Source organism: Eptesicus fuscus, chromosome 5, assembly GCF_027574615.1.
Source record: "Eptesicus fuscus isolate TK198812 chromosome 5, DD_ASM_mEF_20220401, whole genome shotgun sequence".
In the NCBI taxonomy this organism is placed as follows: Eukaryota; Metazoa; Chordata; class Mammalia; order Chiroptera; family Vespertilionidae; genus Eptesicus; species Eptesicus fuscus.
The window spans coordinates 2,120,963-2,134,693 of NC_072477.1; the positions used below are offsets into that span (position 1 = coordinate 2,120,963).

Genomic DNA, 13,731 nt, shown 5'->3' on the forward strand with positions numbered 1-13,731 from the left:
AGGAGACGAAACTGTTTTCCTCGTGAGTCAGGCACCTTCAAAGGAGTGAGGAGGCAGGGGAGGCGCAGGGAGGGTGGAGTGGCTCATCGGTGTCAGCCGTCTCCGGGCCAGCCCTCGCCCGACTCTCCTGAGCATCTTCAGCGGCAGGAGGAAAGGTCAGTGAGAAGGAACATTTTTCCAGTTGAAATTGTGCAACGCTTTCCCTGACACATCGCAGACTTAGGGATGGCCTGCTGGTTGGAGTGATTTCCTCCCAGGCCTTCAGCGCGTGTCATGGTCCAGGGTAGCCTGGCCCGGGGGCAGAGCCGTGTTCTCTGCCGGGATTCTGACAGACCTGGGCCTGTCTGGGGGTGCCCACCAGCTGGGTCCTAATGAGACAGGCTGTAAAGCCCCCTGCCCACGCCTCATCCTGAGGGAAGGAGACAGGACCAGCCTGAACCGGATTCCAGGAACCATCTGATGGGGCGCTGTGGCTGTCTCGGGCTCGGCCCTGTGGGCTCCTGAGTGGGGCTGAGACCCCAAAACAGGGATTTGAGTGCAAATGTTTTATGCAGGTGACTCCAGGGAGCACAGACGGGGGAGGGAGGCTGAGACCGGGGAAAACAGGCAGCCAAACAAGGGCCCAGAATGAATGGGTTGGTCCTGGGGGCGCTGGGCCGGCTGCCGCCTGCACTCACCCCTCAGGGCCAGGAGAGCTAGGCTGTGTGGGTCCTCGGGCTTTCTCTGGGCGCTGGGCGTGGCCGCTCCCCAGCTCGCCACGCTCTGAGCGGCCTCCTGGTGGACCCGGCCGTGGCGCGGTCTACACAACGCAGCACACTGCCGGGGCCTCCTCAAGGGGGGCAAGCAGAAGTCCTAGCGCTCCTATTTCATTTATTATTTATGTAAGTGCATTTTTAAAAATATGTTTTTATTGATTTTAGAGAGGAAGGGAGAGAGAGAGAGAGAAACATCAGTTATGCGAGAGAATCATTTGATTGGCTGCCTCCTGCACACCCCACCCTGGGGATCAAGACCGCAACCTGGGCATGTGCTCTTGACCGGAATCGAACCCAGGACCCTTCAGTCCGCAGGCCGACACTCTATCCACTGAGCCACACCAGCGAGGGCAGAACTCCTATTTTTAAGTTAGTTTACAACTCAATCCTTTTAAAAAACAAACAAATAAACAACTCCAGAGAATGTCACCTCACTGGCAGGAAAAGACCTCGTCCTGGGTGTGGGTGGAGACTCAGGGACACCCCAAAGCCCTTGTCGCCAGGGTAGGAGCTGGTGACTGTCAGTTCCTGTTGGATTTCCCAGTGACATTGGGTTCCGTCTCCTCCCCCTGCAGCGCCCGAGCCTGCAGCACCTGGCATCGTGCACTGTCTGGCCGGCTGCTTGCCAGCCTCCCTCCCGCCCCCCCCCCCCCCCCCCCCCGCATCCCGCGGCAGCGGGGCAGGCGGGCGGCGGTCAGCGCTGGCTGTTAGTGCCCACTGAGGAGGAAGGGCCAAGGGCTCTGGGGTCCGTGGCGCCACATGCCTCCTGGCGCCCCTTCCCCCCGGCCTCCCAGCAGGAACCTGGGTCAACCCCACCCCTGAGTGAGGGCAGAGGCCCACAGAAGGCCTGGGAGTGGCCCTGGGTCATACAGCCCATCCTTGTAAGACTAGGACCAGCCAAGCCTCCTGCCAACCGATTCTGTGCCTGATCGGCCTGACCCCCCCCCCCCCCCCGCATGACAATGACAAGGCAGGTCGGAGAATGGGGGGACCAGGAGCCTCTAATTCACAACATCCCAACCAGGCCTGCAGGAACGAGGACAGGGAGGCGCATGTGCACGTGACCTTTATTTCTGAGGCTTCTCGGAGCTGAGGGGGGGTTTCGGAGGGTTCACCTGGGGTGCGTTTTCTCCTGGCTGGTCCCCTTCAGCCCCGGGGCCAGCTGGGGGAGAGGGAAGGGCCGCCTTTTTGGAACCTCCCAGCAAGGCACCCAGAACGGCCCCAGCAGAGGCCAGGAGGACGTTGGACGACGTGGAGAGTCCAGCTGCCCCTGGGGGAGAAGAGAGGGTGAGCGTGGGGGACCCTCCGGAGGTCCCAGGCCCAGAGACCCCACCTGGGTCCCTCCTGTAGGTCCTGACACCCGCAGGCTCTGCTCTGGGTAGAGGATGCTGGGGCGGCGGAGAGAGGAGATGGGGAACTCCTGGGAAGTGGGGGCAGAGGAGAGCTGGCCACAGGCTCCCGCCCCTACTGGTCCCCCCTCACTTTACACAGGCGGCCCCTGAGGCCCCAAGAGTGAGGGGACCCACCCGGGGCCACCCAGGTGTCAGCTGTGGGTAGAGCTGGACCCATTGCCCAGACTTCACTCACCCCGGGCTCCTTCCTTTCTCTCCCTCCCTGAACCTCCTCTTCCACCACCACCCTTCCCCACCCCGCCCCCCACCTCACTCAGGAGCCACAGAGGACAGACAGGGAGAGACGAAGGACCAGGGAGCTGGGGCGGGACAGGCCCTCCCGCCCGGACCCAGACCCTCCCGCCCGCCCTGCACCCCAGGACACCTACCCACGGACTGCAGGACAGCCACCAGGCTGCCGGCGGGGACCCCGCCCCCGTGGGCGATGGCCGCCGCCGACATCATCTTGGCGGCCAGGGAGGAGGCGGCGATGCCGGCGCCGGTGAAGCCCGCGGCGCCCAGCACCAGGGGCGCGGCGCCCAGGGCCACGGCTGCGGGGAGAGGCCGGTGGGACGGGGCGCCGGGGCGCGCACCCCCTGGGCGGCTCCGGACCCGCCTGCCCTGCGCGCCTGGGAGACGGCAGCTCGGAGGGGCCCGAGGTCAAGGACCAGGCGGGGTGCGGGGCAGGCGGGGCGCCGCCGGGTCTCCGACTTGCTGTGTGACCCTGAGGGCGTCAGCAGCCCCCGCTGGGCTCGGGGGTGTGTGTGTGCAAAGGCGGGGGTGAAAGCAGCCATTGCACCCCCTTTCCGCATGCTCATCAGCAGGAAGCACTAGAGGAGCAGCTAGCGGGGGCCCAGGTGACGGCCCGCGGGAGGGGGGCCCTCCGCCCCTAAGGCTCCCGCAGGCAGCTGGGGTGGAGGCGGGGGGCCCGCTCGCAGCCCGCAGGCGGGTGGGTAAGGGCCCCCCCTCCCCGCAGGATGGGGGCCGCGGAGGGCTGGCGATGGAGGGGACCCAGTAACTCACCTCCTCCCACCGCAGCAGCAGCCGCTTTCTCTGGGGACACAAGGGGGGGTCAGTTAGCTGTTGGAGGGGGCGGTGGGCGTCGGGGAGGCCAGCCCCCCAACCCCCGCGGGAAAGCGAGACTCACTGATCATGGTGCCGGCTCAGCGCTGGAAGGGCTGCTCCGTGGGCCTGGCTTCCCGGGCGACCCGAGGGCGCCCCCCGTGGCCCGCGGCAGCACCGCACCCCGCCCGCTCCCCGCCCGCTCCCCGCCCGCTCCCCGCCCGCTCCCTGGCTCTGCTAATCTCTCCATCCTGAAAGGGAATTCATACATAACATCATCTAGTTACACACAATATACTGCCAAAACTGTAATATAAAAGAGAAATAAGTTATTTATTTCAATATTTAAATGCTCAAGCACTAGATATAATAAAGCAGAAGGTATAACAAATCAGTTGCTTCATTTGAGTTTAGATTTAAGAGAATACAATATGTAATTGACAGTTATGACGTTTTTATATTTGATCATTGGAACGAGGGGTTGAGGAATGCATCCATAACCCCTCCCCGTGAACTGTATCTGCGCGCCCTGAGTGTGACCCTCACACAGACTGACTCCCGTGCCACGAGGGGCATCGCTACTCAGAGCACCATTTTCTGAAATTGTCAGCAGATCTTGGTAACGTTCAGGACACATCAAAGTACATGTCTCCCTGATTTGCAAGATAATTGCAGTTCCTGGAAATTCAATCTCTATCAAAACCAGGCAAAATACCTCTGTGTAGAACGTGGTGAAGCTCTAGGCGCGGGGAAGTATGAATTTTTTGTTCACATGAAGGGACCTCTGACATCCATACCGGACAACTTCTGGCTGTGAGGACTGTCAGGGCGGCAGGCATCCTGACCCCTCTGTGCCTAATACTAGAGCATCCCTCCATCACTATGACCACTAAAAACATGCCATCAAATTCCACAAATGTCCCCTAGAGGGCAGTACCATCCCAGTTAAAAACTACCACCTTAGAAGGTAACTAAAAACCGAGGCATGTTTATAATTACAGTATTTAAAGAAAAAAATAAAATACAAAGCCAATGATATTATTTTTTTGGAATATTTTAAGAATTATTTGTGTATATTGAATATTAGTGCACACAAATTTGGTATATGTGACAGATTAGTTATGATTCCATTTTTAATGGAGTACAGTACTTCAGGGAAAGATTTAATGGTGGTTATAAAGACGAACATTTAAAATTGTATATGTTTATTTTATTACGTTTATAGTATTCACCACATTCATAGGAAGGCTTTGTTTGCTAGAAACAAATGCAGTGTTTAAAAATGGAATTATAGATATATGCTTAAAAAGAAAATTGGTTATGTTAATATATATTCAACCTAAACTACTTAGGGGATTTAATTAACTAGGTTGTAAAGATCCTCTTAGATTTATAGATAGAAGATGAAGGTTTTAATTACAACTTAATAAAAACTTAAGGATATTAGCTTTTAATTTTTATTTAAATAAATTCAATGTTAATTTTAAAAAGGACCCAAACCACAAATAGACTTACTGTTTATAAAAGCTACTTTCGAGGCTAGCCTAAAACCCAATGTATACCACCCACCTTCTTCTTTAAAAAAAATAATAATTTTACTAATTTCAGAGAGGAAGGGAGAGGAAGAGAGAGATAGAAACATCAACGATGAGAGAGAATCATTGATCAGCTGCCTCTTGCACACCCTTTACAGGGTATTGAGCCTGCAGCCTGGGCAGGTGCCCTGATGGGGAATCGAACCCGTGACTTCCTGGTTCATAGGTAGACGCTCACCCACTGAGCTACACTGGTGGAGCCCATCCACCTTCTTAGTCTCTCCCCTGAGCAGTGCCAACTGGATTCGGCTCTGGTCTCCTGGAATTTGTAAATGAAGACCATACGCTTAAACCAAACACAAGGAAAGCACTGAACCATACAGGAAAAGGTTATGAATTTGAATACATTAACATTAAGAAACTCTATTCAATAAAGTCACTATGGGAAGAATGAAAGGTCAAGCCAACACAATGGAAGAAAACATTTGTTACAAATGTAACTAACAGAGGACTGATATCCAGAATATATAAATTACTCCTACAAATCATTAAAAAGTCAAACTGTCTAGTAGAAAAAACATTCAAGAGACTTAAGAAACAAAAAAACAACAACAGTGAGGTTATTCAAATAACCAATCCTATATAATAAAAGGCTAATATGCAAATCAATTGAATAGCAGAATGACCAGTTGCTGTAACGCACACTGACCATCAGGGGGCAGACACTCAACACAGGAGCTGCCCCCTGGTGGTCAGTGCGCTCTCACAGGGGGAGCGCCACTCAGCTAGAAGCCGGGCTAATGGCTGGCGAGCACAGTGGTGGTGGCGGGAGCCACTCCTGTTTCCATGGCAACGCTAAGGATGTCTGACTGATGGCTTAGAGCACAGCAGGCCTAAGCCATCAGTCAGACATCCCCCAAGGGCTCCTGCGAGAGGGTGCAGGCTGGGCTGAGGGACCCCCCCCCTCGCCCCCCGAGTGCATGAATTTCATGCACCAGGCCTCTAGTACATATATGAAAAGATGCGCAGTCTCCACGAATCAGGAAATAGAAATTAAATGTGAGTGCTGCTTCTGGCTAAGATGTGGAAGGATGTTACTGCTGAAAAACAAGAAATCAACAGATAAACAAAAATTTTTTCTTTAAATCCAGTGTTGACAAATATTACGTTATGGACCAGAGAGTAAATACTTTGTCACACATGGTCTTTGTTTTTGTTTTGTTTTCTTCCCCTCTCCCCGCCCCCTTTTTCTTCATGGTCCTTTAAGAATGCAAAAGCCATTCTCATTTCATGATCTGTACACAAACAGGTTGTGAGCTGGATTTGAACTATGGGCTATCATTGGCCAACCCCTGCTTAAAAGTCATCAAAGAGCCATGGGTAAAGAAATGTAAAATAACTAAACTCCAGAGATGAACCCTTCCCAGATGAAATATCTAGCATTAAAAAAATTTACAAGACATACAACGAGACAGGAAAGTATAACCTGTAATCAAGAAAAAAAAAATCAGTTAATAGACACAGTTCCACAGATGACCCATATGTTGGATTTATCAGAAATATACTTTAAAATTATTATTATTAATAATGTTTATTTTGTAATCCTCACCTGGGGATATTTTCCATTGACTGTTAGAGAGAGTGGAAGAGAGAGGGAAAGACAGAGAGAAACATCAATGTGAGAGAAACACATCTATTGGTTGCCTCCTGCATGAGCCGTGAAGGCCCTGGGCTGGGGAGGAGCCTGCCCTTGAGCAGAATCGAACCCAGGACCCTTCAGTCCACAGGCCGACAATCTACCCACTGATCAAAACCAGCTAGGGCTAAAATTATTTTGATAAATATACATAAGAATCTAGAATATGTAAGAAATTGAAAAGATTGGAAATTCAAGGAGAGAGTTGGATCCCCTGAAAAAGAGCTAAATCATGGCTCTGAAAAATACAATATATGACATTATAAATTCATGGAATGGGATTAACAGCATACTGGACACAATAAGAGAATTGAATTTGAAGAAAGATAAAAAAGATAATCCAACTAAATCAGAGAAAAGGAAAAAATGGTAAAAATGAACAGCGCTTCAGTAACTTGTGCAATAGGACTGAGTGGCCCAACACACATGTAAATTGGTGAGGAGAGAAATAATAGGTGAAAACACACATGTAATTTGTGAGGAGAGAAATAATAGGTGAAAAATGATAGTTGAAAAAATATTGGCTAAAATATTGGCTAAAGCATATAGATCACTCACCGAGATAGACCACATACTGGGTCACAAAATAAGTCTCCTAAATTTCAGAAGTTCACACATATACAGAGTACATTACCTGGCCACAGAGCTTTTCAATGAGTAATCAATAACAACAAAATATATAGAAATCCTCAGATAGGTGAGAATCGAGTATCATACTTCTCAATAATCCATGGGACAAATTAAAAATCACAAGTGAGCCCAGCCAGTGTGGCTCAGTGGGTCGAGCATCATCCCATGCACCAGTAGGTCACAGGGTTGGGTCCCTAGTAGGGGAGTGTTCGGAGGCAGCCGATAGATGTTTATCTCCCATCCATGTTTCTCTCTCTCTCTTCCTCTCCTTTCCTCTATTTGAAATTAAGAAAAACATATTTTTAAAAAGATGTAGATTTAGGCGCTTTCCCTCCTGGGAGCATGCCTGTGTCTTCTACTTCCCTTCCCTTCCCTTCCCTTCCCTTCCCTTCCCTTCCCTTCCCACTCCTCCTCCCCCTTCTGCCTCCCTCTGGCCCCAGGCAACATCCCATCAGCTTCCTCACTCCCAAGCTCCAGGGGCCCTCCCTTGGCCTCTAGAACTTGTTTCCTCAGCCCATGGCTTCTAGGAGTTACTTTTTCTACTTCTGTAATTTACCCAATAAATGTTCTCTTACAGTTAAAAAAATAATTAAACATTTTAAAAGATGTATATGTAAAAAAGATCACAAGTGAAATTAGAAAATATTTTGCATGAATAAAACACCAAAATGTGTAGGCTGTGACCAAATCAGCACATAGAAATATTTTTTGTGTAGCTTTAAATGTCTGTATTAGAAGAAAAGAAAGATTTAAAATAAAGTATGTGTCCAAATTAAGAAGAGCAAATTAAATCCAAAGTACGTGGGAGAAAAGAAATAAAGATAAGGGCAGAAATCAACGAAACAGAAAACCAACACAATAGAAAAAAATGAACAATCTCAACTTTTGTTTGAATAACACGTTAAAACCCTGGCTAGACTTTTCCTTGATGAAATAAAAAGGTGAGAGAAAACAAAAACTACCATCATCAAGAATAAGAGTACTTGATCACATTTAAAAGAGACCAAGGAAAGAATTATAAACAACTCTATGCCTCTATATGACAGTATAAAGAAAATGGACATTCGTTGAGATATTAACAGACTGACCCGAGAAGAAATGGGAAACCTGAAAAAATAAACTAAATTAAAGTAGTAAATAAATTAATTCAGCTCTGGGCAGCAGGCCAAGAGCGGGAGACCCTGGGTCCCACCGTTAGAACCCCTGCTGCTACCCCGTTGGGCCTGGAGGAATTGAGGGCGGGATTTCGGGAGAGCTCCATTCCTGCTTGTGCGCGCCCTCTCGTGGCAGAACGGTGGCGCAGCAGCTGCCCGGGGAAGTGCTGAAGGTCTGGGCTTGGAACTTGGCATTCCATTTCCCGGGCCAAAGCAAGCGGCGTGGTCAAGCTCCAAATCAAGGAGTGGGAATTTCTCTGCCCAACATGAGGCCGTGGCAAGGGTGTGAATACAGAGGGGGTGAAGAACTGGGGTGGTCCTTCAATCTCCCCCCCGTCCCCCCCGGCGGTGCTCAGAGGTACCTGTCCAGTTGACCCACATGCTGACCTGCCATTGCCTAGGTTTGGAGGGTGCCCTCAGGGGCATCTACAGCTACTGTCTGTGAGTCCGGCCGGCGTGGCTCAGCGGTGGAGCATCGACCTAGGAACCAGGAGGTCACAGTTCGAGTCCTGGTCGGGGCCTATTCCCTGAGTTGTGAGTTGCGGGCTCCCCGGTGTGCGGTGTGCAGGATGGCAGCCAATCGATGGTTCTCTCGCATCATTGATATTTCTATCTCTCCCGCTCCCTCTCCCTTCCTCTCTGAAATCAATAAAAAATATATTAAAAAATATAAAACTACTGTCTGTGAGAATTTCCTTAACTCGATTTCCTGAAAGGCTCTGTTGGGAGGGCAGAAAGCTCGGAGGGCCACACTAGTGGGTCCTTGAAAAAAATAGCTGAGCTTTTCCTGAAAACAAACCACCACCACCACCAAAGCTGCAGCCGCCAGGAGTCGGGACTCTGCGGACCGGACCGGGGCCGAGGCTCCGTGTGGGCCGGAAACATGGATTAGCAGAGCCAGGAGAACGCGGCTGCCAGGGCGGCGGCCACGCACAGGCCCCCGGGCGCAGCGAGGCTTCTCCGGAGGGCCCGTGCCCAGGGCGGTGCCGCCCCGCTGCCCGCTCACCACAGCCCCGAAAGCGGGTGTTTTTAAGCCCGTGAAACGCGGCCCTCGACACTCCCTGTGCCGGGCAATGACTGGGCCGAGCCCTGCCGGGCCCGACGCAGTCCACGTCCCAGCATTGCGGGGACGTTGGAAACACAGGCCAAGTGTGCGCAGCTCCGAGCTGTATCCCGTTTGCTTCTGAGCGTCGACCTATGAACCAGGAGGTCACGGTTCGATTCCAGGTCAGGGCCCATGCCCAGGTTTGGGGCTCGATCCCCAGTATGGGGCCTGTAGGAAGCAGCTGATCCATGATTCTCCATCATCATGGATGCTTCTATCTCTCTCTCCCTCTCCCTTCCTTTCTGAGATCAATAAAAATATATTTTTTTAAAAAAAGTTTGCTTAGTAAAAAATCGGCTGCTCATGGTTCCTCCCTCCCCCACCATTCACTTGCTGACCTCAGTCCTGGGCCCCCAGGTGCCGGACATGGGGTGCTTGGTGGCTAGGGGGCAGCCTGCAGACCCTCCAGCGCGGGGAAACGGGGACGCTTGGGGCCCCGGCCTTTTCTTTCCATGTGCAGTGGCCGTGCTCTAACCACTGAGCAACCGGCCCGGGCCATCCCGCAGCCCTGTGTGACAGTGTTTTCCAGCAGAGGCGCCGAGGCTCCGGCACTTTCCCAAGGCCGCGAAGGAAGGGAAATTCGAACTGAAAGCTCCACGTGCCGAATTCGAACTGAACTGCGCATTCCTCCCGCCAAAGCACACGTGTGTTTGCATGTCACAGTGCTTCCTGCACATCGCCTGGGGTCTCAGTAAAAACCCACTCAGGGAAACAAAGCGTCCTGAGGAGCGGGTCTGGAGGGGCCTGGGGCCTGCGTGTGGAACAAGCTCCCGGGTGATGCTGACCGCACTCGGAGCAGCCGGAGCGGCGTGGCCTACGGTGAGCTTCTACACGCACCATTCCTCTTTTTTATTTGTAACCCGCACCTGAGGATACTTCTCCACTGATTTTTAGAGCGAGGGAAGGGAGAGGGAGAGACAGAGAGAAACACTGATGTGAGAGAGACGCATCGATTGGTGGCCTCCCGCGTGCCCTCACCCAGGGCCGGGAGCCTGTCCGGAATCGAACCCAGGATCCTTCAGTCTGCAGGCCGACGCTCTATCCACTGAGCCAAACTGGCTAGGGCCAGCTAGTACTCTTAAAAAAATTATTTTTTAAAAATTGATTTCAGAGAGGAAGGGAGAGGGAGGGAGGGAGAGAAACATCAACGATGAGAGAGAATCACTGACTGGCGGCCTCCTGCACGCCCCACTGAACAGAAGGTCACGGTGCCCATGCGGGGGGGTGCAGGGGGCCACGCCGGCCAGGCCGCACTGCTCCTCTTGATTCTTGCCACAACCCGCGAGGCTGGCAGGGCGGAGCTAGTGCATTTATATTTTGCAGGTGGGGAGGCTGCAGTCCAGAGAGATGGCATGACGCGTTGCTCGCTCTAAGACCTAACTGCATGAAGCCCCGGGCTCCAGCCTGCCGGGTACAACTCGGCAGCTGCCGCGAACCATCCTGTGTCTGTGTCCCCCACGCCCTGCCTGGAGAGCCGCCGTGGCACTGCGGTGACTGTCCTATTATCCGAGGTCCCATTGTTCCTGGCCTAGTGAGGTGCCCCAGTAAAGCGAAAGGCTGGGCGAGGTAGGTGCGGCCGGAGGCGGAGCGCACACACTGCGGGGGGGTGGGGGGGGGGGGGCGCGTGGTTTCCTGGCGCAGGACCCAGCGTGCCTTGTGGGCTGGCCTTGGCGGTGGAAATGGGCCACATAAATAATACATTGAAATAGCAGAGGCTGCCGCCATCTGCCAGGAGGTCTGCGATGGCAGAGAGGCCGGGGACTGTGGGCTGTGCCAGGGGCACCCAGAGAACTCAAGCAGGGCGGGGAGGTGGAGGCCAGGCCTTTAGCTTCTGGAGTTGCTGTCAGCAGGGATGCGTGCTTTTCTCTGCGGGCAAAGCTTGCTGGCCTTTGGCAAAGAACCAAAATACTCAGAGCTGCAGATCCAGGGCAGGAAAAGAGGATGGGAAGGGTCTAATCAATGAGTGACAATGTGAGCCCAAGGGATCTGAGAAAGTCCGGGAGGGGTGGGGAAGGCGAGGAAGTATGAGAGAGAGCCCTGCTCATCCGCTTGGTGACTGGGGTACAGGTCCTCAGACGGGGACACCTGCTCCGGGCCAGCTGGGCGGCTGGGCAAACAGGTCTTACACAGGGACACCTGCTCCAGGCCAGCTGGGCGGCTGGGGGAACAGGTCTTACACAGGGTCACCTGCTCCAGGCCAGCTGGGCGGCTGGGGGAACAGGTCCTCAGACGGGGACACCTGCTCCAGGCCAGCTGGGCGGCTGGGCAAACAGGTCTTACACAGGGACACCTGCTCCAGGCCAGCTGGGCGGCTGGGGGAACAGGTCCTCAGACGGGGACACCTGCTCCAGGCCAGCTGGGCGGCTGGGGAACAGGTCCTCAGACGGGGACACCTGCTCCAGGCCAGCTGGGCGGCTGGGCAAACAGGTCCTCAGACGGGGACACCTGCTCCAGGCCAGCTGGGCGGCTGGGCAAACAGGTCTTACACAGGGACACCTGCTCCGGGCCAGCTGGGCGGCTGGGGGAACAGGCCTTACACGGGGACACCTGCTCCAGGCCAGCTGGGCGGCTGGGGGAACAGGTCCTCAGACGGGGACACCTGCTCCAGGCCAGTTGCTTCCTGTGGGCAGCACCGAGGCCAGGGTGCTTTCTGCGGAGCCATGGTGTCTCCCCTGCTTCACCTCTTGGCCTTTTCAGGGGCCGGTCTTGTCTGACTTTTCGCCCGCAGGACAGGTCTCTGGATTTACAGCAGGGGCGGCAGGAGAGAAGGGCTCATTCTGGGGGTGCACAAGGAAACCTTCCTGCGATCAGGAAAGATACACACGTCAACAGGTTGCCACCCTTTTGGTCCTCGTGCAGGCTCTCTTCTTGGGCCATCTTCAGCGGGCGTTTCACTGGGCCTTGCATAGCGCCCGCTGTCTGTCTGTCTGTCTGTCTGCCGTCAACAAATCCGTCAGGTGAATGCGGGAATGAGCTGTGTGTGCAGCGTCTTCTCGGCTCAGGCCCTGCTCGCTTCTCCAACCGACCCGATTAGGCATCTGCTGTCGCCAGCCAGGCCCTGTGCCCAGCACTGGCCACCGGAGGGCAATGCCATGTCTGCCTTCCTCGCCCACTGTGACAGTGCCCTTACGTACATAACACGGGTGTTGTCGCCACCCTTCCCGGAGCAGGGCTACTCAAAGGGCCCATCTGCGTCTACCACAGGAGCTCGCACCGTAACGTAAATCAACACACCGTTAACGTCAGTAAGAAAGTCTTGCTTTAAAACCGGAAGTCGGGCCCTGGCCGGTTTGGCTCAGTGGACAGAGTGTTGATCTGTGGACTGAAGGGTCCCGGGTTCGATTCTGGTCAAGGGCATGTACCTGGTTGCAGGCTTGATCCCCGGCCCTGGTTGTGCAGGGGGCAACCAATCTATGGGTCTCTTTTACATCGATGTCTCCCCCCCCCCCCCCCCCCCGCCACTTCCCTTTCACTCTCTCTCTCTAAAAGAAAAAAAAAATCAATGGAAAAATATCCTAGGGTACAGATTAACCAAAAAAAAAAGAAAGAAAGAAAGAAAGAAAGAAAGAAAGAAAGAAAGAAGTTGGCTACATCCTGAAGTGTGTGTTTCGCAGTGGAGCTGACTGATCTAGCAAGAGGCCCTATATGATCCTGGCAACACTGGGGCTGCCGGTCTGCGCCCAACACTACGGATACAAACAGTGCGTGCCTGCACCCCGTACATGTACACACACAGGTCTGTGTGCGTTCATTTCGTTCTTTAAATTATGCAGTAAAATGGACTTTTCATCCCTTTTGGTGTATAGTTAACACGTGTGTAGGTTTGTGTAACCCCCGCTATAATTTACAGGCAGCGCTGAAGCCCGGGTCGCCCCCTGAATGCAGACCTAGGTGGGGAGCCCACGCAACCCTGGGCCCTGCAGATGAAGGCGGGGTCCCAGGGGTTGCGGGAGCACGGGCCCCCGGGGCTGCCCAGCGTGGAGCTGAGTGAGAATAAACTCCCGTCATCCTGTCCCAGGACCTGGACATTCTGCTCACATCTGACGGCAAAGGATTCTGGGAAACCAGGCCTTCATTCTGGATGGCCATTGCCTCTCCTGCAAAATAGGAGGTGACAACTGCATTCTCTGCCACAACAGTGAAGCTCAAGAGATGTTCCAGGTCTTTATTTCTATTTACTTATTTTTTAAAAATTATTTTATCGATTTTTTACAGAGAGGAAGGGAGAGGGATAGAGAGCTAGAAACATCGATGAGAGAGAAACATCGATCAGCCACCTCCTGCACACTCCCCACTGGGGATGTGCCTGCAACCAAGGTACATGCCCTTGACCGGAATCGAACCCGGGATGCTCTGTCCACTGAGCCAACCCGGCCAGGGCTCCATGTCTTTATTTTTAAAAA

General features: G+C 53.4%; 1 protein-coding gene across 1 annotated transcript; it reads right to left on the reverse strand.

Annotated features, from left to right (window-relative positions):
* Nucleotides 1-1,805: 1,805 nt before the first annotated feature.
* On the reverse strand, nucleotides 1,806-3,360 carry LOC103302513 (interferon alpha-inducible protein 27-like protein 2). Its single transcript, XM_054715435.1, has 4 exons — nucleotides 3,294-3,360; nucleotides 3,170-3,199; nucleotides 2,536-2,697; nucleotides 1,806-2,025 (listed from the first exon to the last, which is right to left on the reverse strand). Exons 1-4 carry the CDS (start codon nucleotides 3,298-3,300, stop codon nucleotides 1,823-1,825), a joined length of 402 nt encoding a protein of 133 aa, XP_054571410.1. The 5' UTR covers nucleotides 3,301-3,360; the 3' UTR covers nucleotides 1,806-1,822.
* Between the last annotated feature and the right edge of the window lie 10,371 nt (nucleotides 3,361-13,731).

Bases quoted from the DNA above. Each gene is read 5' to 3' on its own strand.
- LOC103302513 (XM_054715435.1), bottom strand. The intron at 2,698-3,169 runs GTGAGTTACTGG...CTCTCCCCGCAG, and splicing joins TGCTGCTGCGGTGGGAGGAG to CCGTGGCCCTGGGCGCCGCG. The intron at 2,026-2,535 runs GTAGGTGTCCTG...CTTCTCCCCCAG, and splicing joins GGCTGTCCTGCAGTCCGTGG to GGGCAGCTGGACTCTCCACG.